General features: G+C 41.7%; 1 protein-coding gene across 1 annotated transcript in view; it reads right to left on the minus strand.

Annotated features, from left to right (window-relative positions):
- Positions 1–2,299: 2,299 nt before the first annotated feature.
- Positions 2,300–21,541, minus strand: part of LOC137037790 (cilia- and flagella-associated protein 44) — a 36,407-nt gene continuing 17,165 nt past the window's right edge. The window contains exons 14-32 of the mRNA XM_067412082.1: positions 19,773–20,009; positions 19,065–19,207; positions 18,594–18,873; positions 18,455–18,510; positions 15,315–15,477; positions 15,085–15,215; positions 13,921–14,126; positions 13,667–13,832; positions 13,414–13,591; positions 11,238–11,705; positions 10,954–11,157; positions 10,669–10,864; positions 9,719–9,832; positions 4,759–4,889; positions 4,548–4,664; positions 4,216–4,417; positions 3,868–4,028; positions 2,737–2,871; positions 2,300–2,554 (exon numbers count right to left, since the gene is read on the minus strand). Coding sequence (XP_067268183.1) covers positions 2,306–2,554; positions 2,737–2,871; positions 3,868–4,028; positions 4,216–4,417; positions 4,548–4,664; positions 4,759–4,889; positions 9,719–9,832; positions 10,669–10,864; positions 10,954–11,157; positions 11,238–11,705; positions 13,414–13,591; positions 13,667–13,832; positions 13,921–14,126; positions 15,085–15,215; positions 15,315–15,477; positions 18,455–18,510; positions 18,594–18,873; positions 19,065–19,207; positions 19,773–20,009 — 3,537 coding nt within the window. The 3' untranslated portion in view covers positions 2,300–2,305. The remainder of the gene's footprint in view (positions 2,555–2,736; positions 2,872–3,867; positions 4,029–4,215; positions 4,418–4,547; positions 4,665–4,758; positions 4,890–9,718; positions 9,833–10,668; positions 10,865–10,953; positions 11,158–11,237; positions 11,706–13,413; positions 13,592–13,666; positions 13,833–13,920; positions 14,127–15,084; positions 15,216–15,314; positions 15,478–18,454; positions 18,511–18,593; positions 18,874–19,064; positions 19,208–19,772; positions 20,010–21,541) is intronic.

A 21,541-nucleotide genomic window follows, 5' to 3' on the forward strand; every position in this document is an offset into this window, starting at 1 on the left:
CTAGAACATGTCCAGCTTTGGCCCTCTATAAACAACAAAGACAAGTGAGACCTAAAATTATAACACACTACGATTCAGTATTAGAGTGAAGGATCTTGTGGATGAATGTTTCAACAACCACAAATAAATAAGCCAATTTGTAATTGTTTGAGCTAACAAGGGTTATTGTTCAGAAATTGTTGCATCAGTTCTTATCATTCTTGATAGTTTTGCTGTTAAGTAATGATAAGTTACACATTAGCCTATAAACACACACACACACACTAAATGTTCTCACAAATATAGTGAAATATTATGACAACTGAGCAGTGAGAACATTTTGGTGGTCCTCACTAGTTAAAAAGGCTTATAAATCGGCCAAAACACATTTTTTATTTAAATCTAGTGTTTTGCAAATGTTTCTGTGACGGTTGTGTTTAGGGGTAGGTAATAGAAAATATCATGTAACCTTAAATAAAATCAATGGACGTCTATGCAATGTCCTCACTAATATAATGACACAAACAAGTGTGTGTGAGTGTGTGTGTGTGTGTGTGTGTGTGTGTGTGAGAGAGAGAGAGAGAGAGCTGCTTTTATAGAGAGAATTGATAAACAAGGCTTTGAGATTATAATATATATATATATATATATATATATATATATATATATATATATATATATATATATATATATATAAAGTTTTTGTTGTTGGTGGCGTTTTGAGGAACAAAAGTGGCGTGCCTTGCAAAAGAATGGTCATATATGGGTGTCCTTGGCAACAAAACGTTTAAAAAACCCTGACCTAAATCAACAGACATGATATTTGCCATTTGCCTACCAGCTCAGATCACACATCTGTGGAATAAAACTCATCTTACATAATGAATTACATAAATATTGTACAGGTATTAGATATGTGTACATATAGAGATTATAAAACACACAGAACAGCCGTCACACACATGCTAGTATTCATCGTAAAATACCAGATCATGTGATTTGTTTTTGTAATGGGCGTGTCTACGGATATCGTCATGACGTTCCTCCGCATCTTCTGCGGTACCTAACGTACACCTTGCGTAAACAAACAACCTAAAAAAAGTCATTAAAAATGAACATCTATATTTCATTACAGCCCACCTTGTAGCCAATAGTCTGTATCATCAAACATGATAATGTCATGACTTAGATACCGTCTAGATAAATGACTCTGTCTGGATACTCACAAGTGAGGAATCCCCAGTCAATGTGGAAATCATATAAACATTTATTGTCGTCCGGATGATACGCGCTCCACAGATTAACTGTCCTCTTCAGGTGAACAGCGTTAGTCACGGCTACGATAAAGCAAAGACTAGAAATATAACGTTAACGTTACTTTTGTCTCTGAAGAACTGAAAACCTAGATTGTCGAATTGTTTCACTAACTGAATTGTGATAAATGTCTCAACAGCAGTCGTCGAATCTCCAAAACCTTTCAGATTTAATTCTTAGCTCCTCTGAGTGTACATATTTTGCCCATCCTGTACATCATCCTTTCCTCCTTTATCACCTCCTTTCATTGTCAGTCTGAGAGCGCCGCAAAGCTCGTGACGTCACGCGTCATACGTTCCTGCAGCAACCAGCACCAGAATGTCACACAAAGGACGTGACACAATTTCTCTGTATTCGTTTATAGAGCTAAATCTTCTAGGTTTCCTTATTTATTTTAATTTATGTGTTCATTTGTTGACTGTAGAAACGGGAGGGATACGTATATTTGGAACTGACCTGTTTAAATTACAGACATTTTTAATGCCAAACATCCCTACTGTAGACTTTATTATAATAATATTATATATTATTCTGTTTATTATTCTGTTTATTTTATTCTATTTTTTATTTTGCAGTTAAATAGTTACAAGTGCAAATATTCATTTAAGTCTTGAATTGTATATAATTTCATAAAAGGTGCATAGAACGAATGTAAATGTTGAATTAATTGTTTTAGATATAGCATGTCACACTACAGGCAATGTTGTGACACGTCAACTGCTCATACACAGTATCATTTTCTATTTGATATGGTTCAGTAGTGCTTTGACATTGTGATTTGGATTTGAAACTTGCCTGATTATTATGATAAAATAATGGGGAACATTTCAGAGGTTATACAGCAATTTCCAAGAAGGTAAGTTATGAGGAAGAAGATGCATTAAAACACATTAAAATCACCAAGGTAAGAATTTATTGCATTTAGACAACTGCATATTTAGCCTATCATATATGTCTACAGGAACAGATTGATAATTTGAGGTCTGTGTGCTAACATGCTGATTTTGTGGATCTATTTCACAGCTTTGCTGCTGAGGTTGAGTTTCCTGTGCACACCAGAATTGCTTGCTGTGTGTCTGTGGGGTGGGGCGGGAATTGGAGGCGGGACAGGTTCGAGTGGAGGGAGAATGTGTCCATCTTTGCGTGAGAGAGCATGGATCTCATTGCTGAGAGCCTCAATGTCTTGTGCTTGAACTGCTACCAGCTGCTGCAGCCTCTGTAGTTCCTGCTTCTCTACCAAACGGCCTTGGAACTGACCCACCTTAAACAAACACATGCGTTTGAATGTCTGAGGAGTGTCCTGCAAATTAATTCACAGCTGCAGGTGCTAAACTGCAGTCAATTTACAGAAATTCAAATGGAAATATAGTAAACCAAATCATGTCAGATATCTGGCTTTATCAATGTGAAGAAAGTGATGAAATGTGAATAATGAAAGAATACCGTCTTCCTCTGTTTGGAGTTGAGTTGGTCGTCCAATGCTTTTTTCTGACTAAGCAGGCTGTTCATTTTACGTAGTCTCTCTGTGTTCTGTTTCATGACTTCAGTCAGTGCCTCTCTTGCTTCAGCAACTTTTGCCTGGTACACACACAAATAATAATGAACAATTGCTCTAGATGGCAAATTCAACAATAAAAATTGCCTCATAACATGCACAACTGGGTAAGTTTGGGGTCAGAAAGTTTTTTTTTTTTTTTTTTGAAAGAATACTTTTATTCAGCAAGGATGCATTAAATTGATCAAAAGTGACCATAAATACATTTATAGATGACTTCTGTTTCAAATAAATGCTTAACTACTTTAAATTCATCAAAATGTTTTGACACCGAAGACTGGAGTAATGGCTGCCGAAAACTCAGCTTTGCCATCACAAGAATAAATGACATTTTAAAATATATTAAATAAATTAAAATGTATTATGTAACATTTCACAATACTGCTGCTTTTACTGTATTTTTGATTTTCAGAGACTTCTTCCAAAAAGACCCCAAACTTAAAGGTGCTAAAGAGGATGTTTTGTTTTATACATTTTTGCAATATTACTTGAAACTGTCTTTACTAACTGATAAAAGACTAATTATTAGGTGCACTGAAAGTAATAATATACATCATCTGTGCACGAGGTAGGGCCTTAAAAACATCAGCCAATCGTTTACATGATCATCGCGTAAACGATTGGCCCTCTGGTTGTCAATCACTGCCATGATGTTCCTTGTGAGAGACGAGCACGGCTGTGCGCTCCAGTAACTTTCCACACTCCACAGGCGCTGCATGCAATGTTTTTGTCAGGAGACAGGAGTAACAACTGCAGATTATGAGTTACCTGCGCTGAGTCCGACATAATGAATCCAAAAACACGATACAGCGAACACTCGTTTTCCTTTGAAATGGGCTATGAAAGAGGGGGGTTGTTCTTACGCATGCGCTCATTTAAAAAACTCAGTAACAGTCTTTGGATTCTCAGTCGACGAAAAAATCCTCTCTATCACCTTTAATGTAAAGCAATAGTAATGTAAAGCAACCCCCAAACAAGGTCACAGATGTCCCATGCACCAGTTCTTTGTGTCAGTGTACCTCCCAGTGTTTGAGCTCCTGTGTGTTTTTGGCGTCTCGTTCTCTGACCTCGTGTCTCATCTCCTCTACCTTCCTGTTGCCTGAAAGAGTCTGCAGAACTTTAAGTTCAACCAGCTTTCCAAACTTCATGAGCATCAGCTGCTCGCAACGTACTTCTGATTCTGCAAAGAAATTATGCAATGTATTTATACACTGAAACTCAAAACTCAGATTTAAAGTAATTGTCCCTCAGTTTGTGAAAAAGACTGGAAAATTAGTTTATAATACACTGTAAAATTGCCTAGATAATGACTAACAGGAAAGTACGTGTGTGATTTGAAATAGTGATCATGTATGTAAATCTCTGACCCATTATTTTGGCCTCCATGTCTTTAAGGTCGTGTCTGAGCTGTACGTGTTGTTGTTTGGCGTGTTTATAGAGCTCTCGCTGTTCAGTCTTCTCCTCCTGTAATTCTTTAATGCGTTTCTGCAAATGCTGTAGATCAGCTGTGTTCAGGATCAGTGCTGAGTCAAGCTTACCCGGCAAGAGACCATTATTCACATATTCAATCTGCTCAGACAAGGAGAAAGAGAGAGACTTGATGTTGGTTGTTACACTTTAGCAGAGGCTGAGATGGTACAAAATATGTACAATATAACAAGATAATCAACAAGTACAGTATGTATAATTATGTTCACACCTGATGCAGTCTGAGTGGCACCACCACATCCACTTCATTCAGCCTTTGCTGCTTTTCTCGATTAATGAGCTCCAGATCGCCCTCTGCTGCCTTACGATTGTTCTGCACAATCTTCTCCTACACAAACAAACATATTGTCTATTTAGGGTGTTCTTTTGAAAAACAAGTAACAGAAAGAAAGGTCAGAGGAGTGGAAAGAAGTATCTCTCACTTTCTTGGCCAGTGTGTCACACTCCTTCTTTAAACTGTCAAGACTTTTTATCCCCTCTTGCAGCTGCTCCTCCACATCTAGACGATGTTCACGCAACCTCAGTGTGTTATCAAAGAGCTCAGGATCACAGTCTGAAACACAGAAACAGGACTTATATTACATACATATATACAACTATCAGGCATAACATTATGAACACCTTACTAATGTTGTATTTGTCACGACACACACGAAGACAAACAGGGTAGGTCCAATTGCAGGTATTTATTGGGGTAATCCAAAGCGTAAATCCAGAAACAGGCAAGGGTCAAAATCCATGAAAACAGTCCGTACACAAAACAAGAAAAACACAACGAAAACCAAAACAGAGAAACCAGGAACGTTCGTGAAGACACCATAACAAGGGCAGAGACAAACCAGGTATAAATAGACAGACACTAATGAATAAACACAAAACAGCTGTGTGCAATGAGTGGGATAATGAGTCCAGGGGTGAGTATGGGTAATGTAGTCCAAGGGGTGAAAACAAGAGTCCGGAATGGATTGCCCTCTAGTGGCTGACTAGGGCACTCTCACTAGTGATCATGACATTACCCCTCCTCAAAGGAGCGGCTACCAGACGCTCCACCAGACAACAAAAACAAAAAACACAAAAACTCAGGAGGGAGGTGGACAGGAGGAGGATCAGGGGGAGGGATGGTGGGCCAGGACCAGAGCCCCCAACCAAAGGCCAGGGGGGAGCCGGTGGAACAGACCACGGGGGCTCTAAGAGGGTCGGGGTCCTGGCTGAATGCCAGGGCGGCACTGGAGGAACTGACCAGGCGGGTTCCCTGGGGTCTGGAGTCCTGGCTGGTTGCCAGGGCGGCGCTGGAGGAACTGACCAGGCGGGTTCCAGCGGTTCCAACGGCCGGGGCAGTGGCAGCAGGGCAGGAAGCCTAGATGACGGCGGCAGGGCAGATATCCTGGGCGGCGGTGGCGGTGGCGGCGGGGCTGGCGACCTGGGCGGCGGCGGCGGCGGGGCTGGCGACCTGGGCGGCGGCGGCGGCGGGGCTGGGCGGCCCGGGGCGGCGGCGGCAGGGCAGAAGGCTTGGATGACGGCGGCAGGGCAGAAGATCTGGGCGATGGCGGCAGGGCAGACCAAGGTTGCTCTGTGGCCGTGTCAGGGAGAGCGGGCAGCTCGGGGACGACCTCCGTGGTCGTATCAGGAAGAGCGGACAGCTCGGTGATGGCAGCAGGCTCGGGCTGCTCAGGCGGCAGGGCAAGGCGCTTCGGTGGCGCCGGCAGGGCAAGGCGCTTCGGTGGCGCCGGCAGGGCAAGGCGCTTCGGTGGCGCCGGCAGGGCAAGGCGCTTCGGTGGCGCCGGCAGGGCAAGGCGCTTCGGTGGCGCCGGCAGGGCAAGGCGCTTCGGTGGCGCCGGCAGGGCAAGGCGCTTCGGTGGCGCCGGCAGGGCAAGGCGCTTCGGTGGCGCCGGCAGGGCAAGGCGCTTCGGTGGCGCCGGCAGGGCAAGGCGCTTCGGTGGCGCCGGCAGGGCAAGGCGCTTCGGTGGCGCCGGCAGGGCAAGGCGCTTCGGTGGCGCCGGCAGGGCAAGGCGCTTCGGTAACCCACGAACAACCACCAAAGTGGTCTCCAGGCCTTGTAGGACGGAGGAAGCCCTTTTCCTCCTTCTCCTCCGCTTATGAGGGTGTGGCGGTGGCTCACCCAAAGTGGACTCACTGGCTGGAGCGGGCTCTGGAGCGGACTCACTGGCTGGAGCGGACTCACTGGCTGGAGCGGACTCACTGGCTGGAGCGGACTCACTGGCTGGAGCGGACTCACTGGCTGGAGCGGACTCACTGGCTGGAGCGGACTCACTGGCTGGAGCGGACTCACTGGCTGGAGCGGGCTCTGGAGTGGATTCACTGACTGGAGCGGACTCTGGAGTGGATTCACTGACTGGAGCGGGCTCTGGAGTGGACTCACTGACTGGAGCGGATTCTGGAGTGGACTCACTGACTGGAACGGACTCACTGACTGGAACGGACTCACTGACTGGAGCGGGCTCTGGAGTGGACTCACTGACTGGAGCGGACTCTGGAGTGGACTCACTGACTGGAGCGGACTCTGGAGTGGACTCACTGACTGGAGCGGACTCTGGAGTGGACTCACTGACTGGAGCGGACTCTGGAGTGGACTCACTGACTGGAGCGGACTCTGGAGTGTACTCACTGACTGGAGCGGACTCTGGAGTGTACTCACTGACTGGAGCGGGCTCTGGAGTGGACTCACTGACTGAAGCGGGCTCTGGAGTGGACTCACTGGCTGGAGCGGACTCCCTGGCTGGAGCGGGCTCTGGAGTGGACTCACTGACTGGAGCGGACTCTGGAATGGACTCACTGACTGAAGCGGGCTCTGGAGTGGACTCACTGACTGAAGCGGACTCTGGAGTGGACTCACTGGCTGGAGCGGACTCACTGACTGGACCGGGCTCTGGAGTGGACTCACTGGCTGGAGCGGGCTCTGGAGTGGACTCACTGGCTAGAGCGGGCTCACTGGCTGGAGCGGACTCACTGGCTGGAGGCTTCCTCCTCCTCTTCCTCCTCCTCCGTGTGGGAAGCGAAGATTCAGCGCCCACCTCCTCAGTGACCTCAGGAACGGATTCATGAGCTGGAGCGGACTCTGGCTGAGCATGGGTTGCCCATTGACTTCTGTGGGAGAGATAGCTGACAAAGCCCCAGAAATCCAGGATCTGGAGCCCCTGTAACTCCCACTGAGGAAGAGGGTCATCAAGGCATCCATTGAACATTTCTTTCAGTGCCTCATCGTTATAGCGCAGCCCTCTTGCCATTGTCCAGAAAAACTGGGCAAAACATCCTACCTCACTTCCCTCCTGTCGCAGAGCCAGCACCGCCCGAACAAGAGCCATCCGCTCCCTCACCGTGGCTGGAGGAGTGATCCAAATCCCCATCCTGCTGGATCCTAAAATGATGGTGTCTTCTGTCACGACACACACGAAGACAAACAGGGTAGGTCCAATTGCAGGTATTTATTGGGGTAATCCAAAGCGTAAATCCAGAAACAGGCAAGGGTCAAAATCCATGAAAACAGTCCGTACACAAAACAAGAAAAACACAACGAAAACCAAAACAGAGAAACCAGGAACGTTCGTGAAGACACCATAACAAGGGCAGAGACAAACCAGGTATAAATAGACAGACACTAATGAATAAACACAAAACAGCTGTGTGCAATGAGTGGGATAATGAGTCCAGGGGTGAGTATGGGTAATGTAGTCCAAGGGGTGAAAACAAGAGTCTGGAATGGAGTGCCCTCTAGTGGCTGACTAGGGCACTCTCACTAGTGATCATGACAGTATTGGTCCCCCGTTTGCTGCCAAAACAGCCCTGACCCGTCGAGGCATGGACTCCACTAAACCCCTGAAGGTGTGCTGTGGTATCTGGCACCAAGATGTTAGCAGCGGATCCTTTAAGTCCTGTAAGTTACTAGGTGGGGCCTCCATGGAATGGACTTGTTTGTTCAGCACATCCCACAGATCGATTGGATTGAGATCTGGGGAATTTGGAGACCAAATCAACACCTAAAACTCATTGTTGTGCTCCTCAAGCCATTCCTGAACTATTTTGTGGCAGGGTGCATTATCCTGCAGAAAGAGGCCACAGCCACCAAGGAAGACTGTTTCCATGGAAGGGTGTACATGGTCTGGAACAGTGCTTGGGTAGGTGGTACATGTCAAAGTAACATCCACATGGATGGCAGGACCCAAATTTTCCCAGCAGAACATTGCCCAAAGCTGCACACTGCCTCCGCCAGCTTGCCGTGACGTTCCTTGTGAGAGACGAGCGTGGCTGTGCTCTCCAGTATCTTTCCACACAATGTTTTTGTCAGGAGACAGGAGTAACAACTGCAGATTATGAGTTACCTGCGGTGAGTCCGACATAATGAATCCAAAAAACACGACACAGCGAATGCCGGTGGTAAACACTCGTGTTCCAATACTCGTGCACGAGTTTTGGGAGGCGTTCCTTTGACTCAGAAACTCTTTGGATGAAACAGTCTTTGGATTCTCAGTCGATGAAAAAATCCTCTCTATCACCTTTAAATGTATGCTTTAAATTTAAATGTATGCTTTAATGTATGCAGTTTAAATAAAGTTTACATCTTACATATTTCAACGGAGCATTTTGCTTTATTAATATTTAATATATATAGTTTTTGAAATAATTAACTTTTACAACATATGGGTAGATCCCTTGAGTGCAGCTAATGACGCTTTGAAGTGATGCTAAAGGGTGCGAGGATATATCATTTCACATGATTCAATTCCTCCGTCCTCGCATCTTTTCCTTGTGTCCTTCCCTCACATCCTGAAAGGGTGGTGGAAAGACGCGAGGAAAGGAAGTGAGGAAAGGAAACAAGGATGCACAAAGAAGCACCCAAAATGTTCACTTGCTGCCTAATATGAAGAGATAATCAGTGTTATTCACTTCACCTGTCAGTGGTCATAATGTTATGCCTGATGGGTGTAAATATATATATATATATATATATATATATATATATATATATATATATATATATATATATATATATATATATATATATATATTTATATACACACACACACACACACACACACACACAAGTAACAAATCAAACGTACAGTATCTGCACTGGGCACAGTTTTGACATAACAGCATACCCAGTTAAAAAGTCACCACTCGCCACTGACATATATATATATATATATATATATATATATGTCTGTGTGTGTGTGGGAGATAATTGTTCATTAAGAAAAACAATACTGTTATTTGAAAAAGCATTTATTGAGATGTGTTTTATAAGATAATTGTTCATTAAGAAAAACTGGTTTTTGAAAGAATTCAATAAGATATGTGATTAATAAGATATGTGTTTTATGATATAATAAATCATTAATTCTAATAAATAAGGGTTGATCTTACTTGGTGGGCACACACTGTCATCCAGGGGAGCTCCAGTCTCAGAGTCATCATAATCCTCATCATTATCCCTGTCTGAATCCTCATCAGAGTCTTCATCACTGTCATCTTCATCATCTGTCACATCACCGCCTGATGGAAGGAGTTATAAACAAAAAAAATATTACATTTGAATAACATGCTCTATATTTCAACATAACTGTGATGGCAATATCTGACAATTTTATCTGTATCCTAACTGTTGCTGCCAATACATTATATTTTACCCCAAAAATCAAAAGAAAAATGATATTTTTCAAACTGAAAATAAAGACCATTGAGCTCATTTTACCAGTTCTCATTAGTAACTTGGATTTTGAAGCCCAAAAAAGAGCATCCATCCATCATAAAAGTAATACATACGGCTCCAGGGGGTTAATAAAGGATCTGAAGCAAAGCGATACATTTTTTTTAGGAAAATATCCATATTTATAACAAACTATAATCACTGGCTTCTGGCAATGGTCACACGCAAATCGAGTTCCAGAGGAAGAGTGAACTCTGACCCGACGTACAACGATGTAGGTGTAGTGTAAGCTTAGGTGAGAGTAGGCACCTCCCACGGTTCAAACAAATAGGGCTGAGCAACAAACTCAAGCTCCTCTGACATTTCTCTTAAAAATTCTCATTTTAGACTTCTAATTCGTTACAGGTGTTTTGTTTTGCTCCTCTGCGCTTCCGCATTCGTCAATATGTCAAACCTCGGGTCAGAGTTCACTCTTTGACAGGAACTCAACTTACTGGAAGCTATTAATTATAGCTAGTGATGCTTAATCATCTTGAAAATAATGTCTTGAAAAAAGGGTCTTAATATATTTCCTTTTATGCAAAATATGACTTCTTTTTATTAGTTTTCAGGGTGAAATGTGACATTTTTGCAGGTGAAATACACAAAACACACACTTGCAGCTCACCTTCACCTCCATGTGTTTCTTTCTTCTTCGTACGCTTTATCTTTTTCTTAAACACTCGGGTGAGGAACTCCTCAAACTTGTTGTTCTCCCCCAATGAGGCCTGAAAGGTGGCGGTGAGAGTTTTCTCCTTCCCTTGGAGTCTCAGGATGTCTCTCTTCTTCAGCTCCATCTGCTTCTTACATTCATGCATCTTGGCCTGACACACAAAATAATGAATATGGAAACTGTTCTGTACTGGACACATACACATCATAAAACTACATGCACAAATGAAAACACACCCACCCTGATCTCTTGCTCTTCCTGTATATAGGTGGTCAGTCGCTCCTGTAGTATGTCCTCTCTCTTCTCAAACTCCTTCAAAAGCAGCAGCTCCTCAAACAGGGTCACGTGTCTTAGATCAGCCATTTTCATGTACACATCCAACTCTTGTTTCTCGTGACGCAACACACGTAACTCAGCGTCGAAACGCCACACTTCCTCCTCCATCTACAGAAAGAGAGAAAGACATTTGAAAGATTGTGATAAATAAAATCCCGCTAGAAGTTCATAATACGCACCAAACTCACCTGTTTAAGAAGTTTGTCCTGCTGGTACAGATTTCTGGTCTCTTCAACTTCTCTCATCTCTTTCTCTAGCTCTGTGAGCTCCTCTTCCTGCTTCTGAGATTGTGTTTCCACACTTTCATCCTCCATGTGTGTGTTCTGAGCCTCAGTGTGTGTGTGTTGCGTCTCTTGTTCAAGCAGCTCCAGGATGTTCTCCCCATTCTGTTGTTCATCCAGGCCAGTGGAAGCCATCTTTACCCTAAGAGTGGCGTAACGCTCCAAGGTTGCCCGGGTGTATCTGTGTTTCCTCTCTGGAATCTCTTCTGGCATTAAGACAGGCACAGCTGGCAGTGGATGACGTTTCTCGGGTGGCAGCTGCTGCTGGATCGCCTGTAGCTGCTCCACCTTGGCATGAAGCTGAGACACGATCTCCACCTTACTGTCTCTAAGAGCCATCACACGGGAGTTCATCTCAGATTTCTTCTCAAAGATCTGTAGCATACATAAAAATAAGTTGACCACCACACGCATTTATCTGTTAAATCATTTAGTAGATTATAAGAGCTTATAATCATCAAGATTTATTTTAGTTAAAAAACCACAAAATCATTTAAGGAGGTCATAACTTACACTGCTAGTAAAGTTTTTTGGGTTTTTTGACAAAAACACACACAAAAAATCCAATTCAGTTTTTCAATTTGATGAATTTCAAACACAAACTAAAATGGCATACATATATATATATATATATATATATATATATATATATATATATATATACCCGATTCCAAAAAAGCTGGGACACTGTATAAATTGTGAATAAAAACAGACTGCAATGATGTGGAAGTTTCAAATTTCAATATTTTATTCAGAATACAACATAGATGACATATCAAATGTTTAAACTGAGAAAATTTATAATTTTAAGGGAAAAATAAGATGATAATAAGATGGCATCAACACATCTCAAAAAAGTTGGGACAAGGCCACGTTTACCACTGTGCGGCATCCCCTCTTCTTTTCATAACAGTGTGCAAACGTCTGGGGACTGAGGAGTTGCTCAAGTTTAGGAATAGGAATGTTGTCCCATTCTTGTCTAATACAGGCTTCTAGTTGCTCAACTGTTTTAGGTCTTCTTTGTCGCATCTTCCTCTTTACGATGCACCAAATGTTTTCTATGGGTGAAAGATCTGGACTGCAGGCTGGCCATTTCAGTGCCCGGATCCTTCTTCTACACAGCCATGATGTTGTAATTGATGCAGTATGTGCATATAAGTTGCAAATTGGTCCTCCAGCTGTTCCTTATATGTACATTTAACTTTTCTGGCCTCTTATTGCTACCTGTCCCAACTTTTGGAATGTGTAGCTCTCATGAAATCCAAAATGAGCTAATATTTGCCATGACATTTCAAAATGTCTCACTTTCAACATTTGATATGTTATCTATATTCTATTGTGAATAAAATACAAGTTTATGAGATTTGTAAATTATTGCATTCTTTTTTATTCACAATTTGTACAGTGTCCCAACTTTTCTTTTTTGGAATCGGGTTTGTGTGTGTGTGTGTGTGTGTGTGTGTGTGTGTGTGTGTGTGTGTGTGTGTGTGTGTGTGTGTGTGTGTGTGTGTGTGTGTGTGTGTGTGTGTGTGTATATATATATATATATATATATATATATATATATATATATATATATATATATATATATATATATATATATATATATATATATATATATATTTCCATTCACAATAATACACAAAAAAAAAAAAAAAATGTTCAAAGGTTTGGGGTTAGTAAGAGTTCAGCAAGAACGTATTAAATTGTTCAAAAGTGACAGTAAAGACATTTTTATAATGCTAAAATAAAATTATTTCAAATAAATGCTGTTCTTATTAACTTTTTATTCATCAAAGATTCCAAAAAACAAATGTATCACTGTTTCCAAAACATTAATAATAAGAAATGTTTCTTAAGCACCAAATCAGCATATACTGTAGAATGATTTCTGAAGTATCATGTGACATGGAAAATTCAGGTTTATCATTACATGAATAAATCAAAGCATACTGAGTATTACACAGTTCAAGTTCACTGTCTATATTACATTTACAAAATATTAGGCTACTTTTACGTTGTGGAAAGTTTACATTTCTGTTAAAGAAAGTGTGATTTATGCTGATCCGTTTGTGTCATTCACCTTCTTCTCCAGTTCCACTAACTGCACTCTCTTCTTCTCCACATTCATCCTCAGGTGTTCAGGGACAGTAAAGTCTTTCGCAGACTTCAACTTAAAGTCACCCATTTTCTCTTTAGCCATTCGAATCGCTTCCACATCCTTAGGGTCCTCATAGTCTTCACTGGGCTTTGAGGCATAGCTGAGGAAGAAGCATTAATAAGGTTACAGACAAAAACACGGAGACAAAGAGACACACACACTGGCACTCACTCACAGTTCTGCCCAATCTTTTTTCCTCTTCTCTATCATGGCTCGAGCTTTCTCTGCTTTCTCAGCAGCTTTGCGGAGTTTCTCTGCCTCTCTGCTGCCCAGTTTCTGAGACACTGACTGCATCCTTCCTGACTGCATCACAGAATCTGTTACCAACTCATCCTGCACTGCTTAGAAAGAGAGAAGTAGATCAATGACTGCAAACATACACTCATACACAAGTCTAGGTGTCAATTTAACACACTCATCCTGTCTCACGTGAAATGTTGCTGACTTCTTTGCCGGGCTGTGATTTGTTCTGCCAATGCTCTTGTTCCATGGGTACGCTCTTAGAGGCTGCTGTGCCGTGCTGGTGCTGATGCATTTGTATGGCAGGCAGAGCCAACAGCCGGTAGTTGGAGATCTTATGTCCACTCTTAAACGCATACACTGTGACTGTGTCCTGCACCACTGACTCCCAGAACCTACAGAGACAACAGCAATTTGAAAGAATAAACAAGAGCAGTGGTTCTCAATTGTTTCTTCCTACAATTCAATGAGAATAAATTAAATTTACAAATGAAGACTGTGGCGACCAGGGCGGGCGAGAGCCGTGAGGGAACGGCGCGAGGCCGGTGACGCAAGTGATAACAAGCATCACCTGGGAGGCGCACCGGCCTTGAGTCTCTCACGGAGGAGCTCCGGGAGCATAAAAGGAGGAGCGACGACCGTGGAGGACGAGAGAGGACCAGGCCTGGACTTTATGTTATGGTTTTGTTATGTTTGTGTGGCCGGCAGACGTCCGCGAGGGTCTGCCGGCATTACTTTCGTTTTGTTTGTTTATTTTGAGATTAAACTTTTGTTGAACGTTCGCCGGTTCCCGCCTCCTTCTTCCCATATTTACGAACTGTGTTACAAAGACTTTTTCTTAAGCTTCTAGCTTCTCAGATTTTTATTTTTGTTTATTCATTTTATGGCTATACTGTATATTGTGTGTCAACAATTGTCTCATTTAATTTTTCCTTTAAAAGCTTTGTTTTTAGAAACATCTAAGACTAAAGGGAGAGTTCATTAAAAAATTAAAATTCTGCCATGTTTCATGTCGTTGACTTTATTTCTTCTGTAGAACACAATAAGATTTTTAAGACTGTTTCAAGTGTTTTTGTCCATTCAATAAAAGTCATAAGAGTACAGTGTTGTTTTGGACCAAACTGACTGTGATTGTATGGACAGAAACATTCAAAATATCTTCTTTTGTGTTCCACAGAAGAAAGTCAGTAATATAGATTTGGAACAACATGAGGGTGAGTAAATGATAACAGAATTTGTTTTGTAACATATTTGGAGATTTTGAGAAATTTGAAGAGAAAGTGGCATTGAGAAGAAAAAACATGTAACAGTAAAGTAATAGAGAAAAAGTGGATCTGCGTGGAGGTATAGTACATGGTCTGTAATTTGTTGAGGCCAATCCGGTGTTTCTCCTCTTCCCAGGACAGTTCTTTCCTGACCTCCATCACTCTCTCTTCAGTCTGTCTTTCAATCTCCTCGTGGAAGCGTGGGTCCAGTTCAAACTCCTACAAACACCCATAAAATATTATGTTAGATCATTGTGTCAATGTAATCATTACACTGCAATAGGTGAATGAGCCGGGAAGCGTATGAGAGCTGTGCACCGAGCGATGGAGGCGAATGTGTTCAGGAAGGCTCAGGTTCTGCTCCAGTAAAGCTTGAAATCGACTCTGCAGTTCAGCCAGCTTCTTACGCCGCTCCTGTTTCCTCTCTTCAGCTTCCTTATGCATGCGGTCCAGCTCCAGCTTCTGTTTAGCTGTTTCTATGCTGCACACAAACACTTATGCTAAGTAAACAAGCACCATGCATAATAATAAAAATGGAAATTCTGTCATTATGTACTCATTATTTACTGGTGTTTTTAAAGGTGCCCTAGATTCAAAAATTGAATTTATCTCGGCATAGTTAAATAACAAGAGTTCAGTACATGGAAAAGACATACAGTGAGTCCCAAAATCAATTGTTTCCTCCTTCTTATATAAATCTCATTTGTTTAAAAGACCTCCGAAGAACAGGCGAATCTCAACATAACACAGAGTGTTACGTAACAGTCGGGGTATACGCCCCCAATATTTGCATATGCCAGCCCATGTTCCCAACATTATGAAAGGCATTAGACAAGGGCTGTCAGTATTAACGTCTGGATCTTTGCACAGCCGAATCATCAGACTAGGTAAGCAAGCAAGGACAATAGCAAAAAATGGCAGATGGAGCAATAATAACTGACATGATCCATGATATCATGATATTTTTAGTGATATTTGTAAATTGTCTTTCTAAATGTTTTGTTAGCATGTTGCTAATGTACTGTTAAATGTGGTTTAAGTTACCATCGTTTCTTACTGTATTCACGGAGACAAGACTGTCGTGACATTTTTTAAACGCTTGCAGTCTGTATAATACATAAACACAACTTCATTCTTTATAAATCTCTCCAACAGTGTAGCATTAGCCGTTAGCCACAGAGCACAGCCTCAAACTCATTCAGAATCAATCTAAACATCCAATTAAATACTCTTCTTACGCGATTAGACATGTTGCATGACGAACACTTTGTAAAGATCCATTTTGAGGGTTATATTAGCTGTGTGAACTTTGTTTATAGCTGTTTAAGGCAAGCACGAGCTCCGTGGGCGGAGAGCATGAGATTTAAAGGGGATCGTGCTGCATAAATCGGCGCATTTATAATGATGCCCCAAAATAGGCAGTTAAAAAAAAAATTAATAATAAAAAAAAAAAACTATGGGGTATTTTGAGCTGAAACTTCACAGACACCTATTCAGGGGACACCTAACACTTATATTACATCTTTTGAAAACATGTTCTTGGGCACTTTTAAAGCCCTAAGATGTGATGGATAAAGAAAATGCCAATATTTGGTATAGAAGATATATTGAATTCATATTTTTTTCCATACTATGGAAGTCAATGGGGTCCATCAACTGTTTGGTTATCCATATTCTTCAAAAATATCTTCTTTTGTGTTCAGCAGAAGAGAGAAATTCATACAGGTTTGAAAAAACTTGAGGGTTAGTAAATGATGACAGAATTTTCATTTTTGGGTGAACTATCCCTTAATTATTCTGTTTATTTATTTGTCTATATTTATAAAATTATATATATAGTCCTATATTTAAATGTTGCTTACAATTAAGCACTTTGTGAATGAGACTTTTTTTTTATGATAAATAAGTTGTGGTCTTGACCATTTTTTATGCATGATCACAAGAGAACAAGACATAATTAATTTTGTTTACTAAATTAATACTTTTATTCAGCAATGGTACACAAAATGTTTCTACAAAAATATTACATATCTCATCTAAAATCATTCTTGTCGGTTATTGGCTGGAGCATGTTTATTATGTTTTGTGGTCCAGGCTGCACCAGTTTGTTTTTATTGCCGTTTTCGGAGCTTGTGGCGACTACAGAGACCGCAATGTTTTTACAGTGTGTTCAGGGGACAGGCAGCTAGCGGATAGTGAGGAGATGTTTGCTGTATGTGACAAAAAATGTTTTGGCCTAAAAACGTGTGACATCGCTTAGAGCACCTTTAAGTATTTTAAAGATTTACAAATGACAGTACCTCTGTGGCCCACTGGGGGGCTATGGCACACAGAAAAGCACAGAGATAAGCACTGCTCTTGTAAAGGCATCTTTACACAGAAAAAGCGGCACAGAAACCAACTCTGAAGCGGCATAAAATCACAAAAATGTGCATTTACACAGACTGTTTAATGCTCCTCTGAAGCGGCATAAATGCATTTACACAGGAATTAAAATCGTGGGAAACGATCTTTGAACATAAGTATTTCAAAACTAACAGTTTTAACAAAATTAATTTAAAAATAATTAAAAAATAAACAATGAAATATAACTCGAAATAAAAAAAAATACAAAAATTTAAAGTAGTAAACTGTGTGCTATATCTCACGCTTTGATGTTTGTCATAATAAAAATTGAACGATGCAACGAAAAATTATTCATTATTACTCCGGGTAGTTCACAACAGGATTAAAGAGGTCGAACATTTTTTTTTTTTTTTTTCAAAGAGACAGAAACAACAAATTATGCTAGCATTTGTGTGTATCAGGCAGCAGCATATCACCAGACAGACCGTCGTGTGTGGGAGAAATATCGTCCTCAAGGAGATGATTTTTGGAATATAATATCAAAGTGATGCCGATTGTGTTAAGCATTTACCTTATCTGAGAGAAATGTAGCAGCGCGTTGATCTGACAGTCTCTTCATAGGATTATTACAAACGGCGAAAGCCAATTGATGACACACGACGATTCTCTGCTGTTATTTTGGTGGTTTTCTTTCGCGATGTGAGTACAGGGCTCTTTTACTTCAATGCCCCTTGTTGGAAGACATTATTTTTATTATTTGCCCTAAGTTATATGTTTCGTCTCCCGCTTCTTGAATCTCGTGCTGCCTGAGCTGACTGGAATGCTCTTGGTTGTCATGACAATGACATAGTTTAGAGCGGCTATATTTTGTGTTCATTTACACTGAACCAGAACAGTATCAGACTCGCCTTTGATACTAGGGGCTGAGGTGGGTCAGACCCGGCGTATTTTAGGTCTTCTTTAACACGGCATTGCATCTTTACACTGAATTCTGAGCAGGTAAAGACCCGCTTCAGAACAGCCATAATCGGCTGTGTAACGATGCCTTAAGTAGCATATAAAAACACAAGCCTTGACCCTATTACTTGCCTTAATTAAATACACATTGTCACCTGTAAGCAGATGGATCCTCTATGTCCTGTGCTGCTTTCTCCATCTCTAGCCCAACCTGTTTTCGTGACAGAGTAAGGTGGTAAAGTTGAAACAAAGAAGTACACACTTACCCACCCACGAACATATATATACACTAACCCGTGGAGATGGCACTTTAGCATGTTTGAGCTGCATGGCTTTCTGGAGCTCTTCCTCTGGCAAACAGCTGAAGGAAAAGATGTTGCCATCCGCTCCTGCTGTCAGGACAAACATATCATCAAAGCTGAAGCGGATGTGCCACACATGGCCGTACTGGTTGTCATGGACGCTGAGGGCCCAGTACGCCTGCATGGAGCTGAGCTGATGGTCCGAGGCCTGTACAGGGTACACCCGAATACTGCCGTCCTCCATGCCACATAACAATAACTGCCTGCTGGAACTAAGACGGGAAGAGTAAGAAGTAAGCAATAGAAAATATTATCTTTCTGATTAATTGCTGAATATAAATATTGACTCAAAAATTTAAAAAAAATGAAATAAAGAAGCTAATAATCATTTCTCAGTTCCTAGGCTATTAGAGAAACAAATGCACACACAGACACACCAAGTGTAGAGAGAGAAAAACCTCACTTGAAAGTGATGGTGAGAATGGGGTTATGGTCTGTGCCATGTACAGGTATGAAGAAGAAGGGCTCATCTTTCCTCTCTAATGGATCTTCGCTCTGCTGTTCAGAGAACTTACAGTGGTACAGATACCCTGAGTCATAGCCACCCTGAAAGAGAGAGGCATTTTAGTGACACACACACAGACAGCACATGTATTAGTAACATTACAGTTCAAAAATTTGGGATGTGAAAATTTTTTTAAAAGAAGTCTCTTATGCTCACCATGGCTGTATTTATTTAAGCAAAAATACAGTAAACACAGTAATATTGTGAAATATTATTACAATTTAAAATAACTGAATGTATTTTAAAATGTAGTCTATTCCTGTAATAGCAAACCTGAATTTTTAGTGTTCAGTGTGTCACACTGTCATTCAGAAATCATTCTAATGTGCTGATTTGCTCAAGAAACATTTCTTATTACTCTCATTGCACGTGCTGCTTAATATTTTTGTGGAAACAGTGATATATTTTGCAGGATTTTTTGATGAATAAAAAAGTTTGAAAGAACTTTCCAGCATTTACTTAAAATAGAAATATTTTATAACATTAAAGATCACTTTAATTAATAAAAATATTGTTTTATTTAAAAACAAAAACAAACAAAAAATCTTAATAACCTCAAACTTTTCAACAGTAGTGTATGTCTGTGAGTGTATGTACTGCATTTACCATAGAAAGCCAGAATGACCCTGGTGTTGAGTAAAAGCCGCATTGTAAAGGACTTGGTCGAGATGGAATGTAAAGAGGAGGCAGTTCCACTTCTTCCTCATCTTCTTCTTGCTCTTTCTCCTGTAGTTCTTCATCTGTGGCATCTGGCTTCTGCTCCAACAGTTTCTTCAAGCGCTCCTCCCTCTCTTTCTTCTTCTTCTCTTTTCTGGCCTGCCTGAGTGCTATTTCGGCATCTCTCTGCAAACATTATAGACATTATTACAGACCATTGCTGTGATTTTAATCATTTTGTTGGTATTATCACTGTGCATATTATTAATTAAATGAATATGAATCCCAATCAATAGATTTATAAAATTAAAAAAAAAAAAAAATGTAAATTTAGAAAAATTGTTTAAAAAATAATTAATTAAACTGGTTTCTGAATCACCCAGTGGTGCAACTTCACGAAGATTCAAAGCTTGTTGAATCTTTTGTTTCGAATCAGTGATTCAGAGCATGTTTTAAACTTTCAAAGTCACGTGAACAATTGAAATTTCGAAACATTTCAAAACACTTATGACATAACGAAGCCTCATTTACTGAAATCACATGACTGTTTGATACAAGCTCCGAACCACTGATTCGAAACAAAAGATCCGTAAAGCTTTGAAGCTTCATGAAACAGTGTTTTTAAATTGCCCATCACTAGATATTGTTGAGTAAAGTCGTTATTTTGTTTTTTTGTGCACAAAAAGAATTCTCATCACTTCATAACATTAAGGTTGAACCACTGTAGTCACATGAACTGTTTTAAATAAATCATCTCGGTTACGTATGTAACCCTCGTTCCCTGAAGGAGGGAACGGAGACGTACGTCAGTAGTGACCGACGAATTGGGATATCGCTAGAGAGCCCCTATCAGCTTCGAGAGAACTAAAACAAGCCAATGGAATTGGCGTGCGATATTTGCATAATGCGCACCTCCCCTAACAGGTGGATATAAAAAGGGGGGCAGATGCAATCGCACTCTGTTTTTCGCTGAGGAGACAACCGGTGTCCGCACTGCAGCGAGGGTACAGAAACTGTGGCGACGGGACGTACGTCTCCGTTCCCTCCTTCAGGGAAGCAGCGCTTGCAGGTTCACTACCTGATCTCTGAAGGGAGTGGTAGGAACCTTGGGCACATATCCAGGCCGGGGTCTCAGGAAGACGTGAGAATCCCCAGGCCCAAATTCCAGGCACGATTCGTCGACCGAAAATGCGTGCAGGTCCCCTACCCTCTTAACATGAGGCCAATACAACCAGGAGGACGGTCTAAGAGACAGTACAAATCGGCTGGAGGGACCGGCTCGATTGTATCCCTCGCCAGGAGGACAGCAATCTCCACTCGGAGAACAGGTGCAATGTCCAACGACACCTAAGTGAAGTGGACACCCCTGGACGCCGGAGGACACCGGGCGAAATGAATCGCATAGCCGAGTCTGATAGTACGCATGAGCCAGCGGAATGGGCTGGGGGCACTAACCAGGCCTCCAGACACCGAGCCAGCAGAACCAAACGCACCACAGACGTACCGGGGGTGGGGCAGCGAACCAGAGTACGGGGACCCGACTCGGGCGGCGTGGTAGCGGCCCAGAGTGTGATCAGACTCTGCGAGGTAGCAGTGCGTATGGGAGACGGCACACGGGGCGCGGCCTGCACCAACACACTGACACCTGCTGGCGAGGTGAGAGGGGGCTGGGAGTAGCAACGCGGGGCGCTGCACATCGCCAGCCACACTCTTGGGAC

This window comes from Chanodichthys erythropterus, chromosome 15, assembly GCF_024489055.1.
Source record: "Chanodichthys erythropterus isolate Z2021 chromosome 15, ASM2448905v1, whole genome shotgun sequence".
NCBI classification, from domain to species: Eukaryota; Metazoa; Chordata; class Actinopteri; order Cypriniformes; family Xenocyprididae; genus Chanodichthys; species Chanodichthys erythropterus.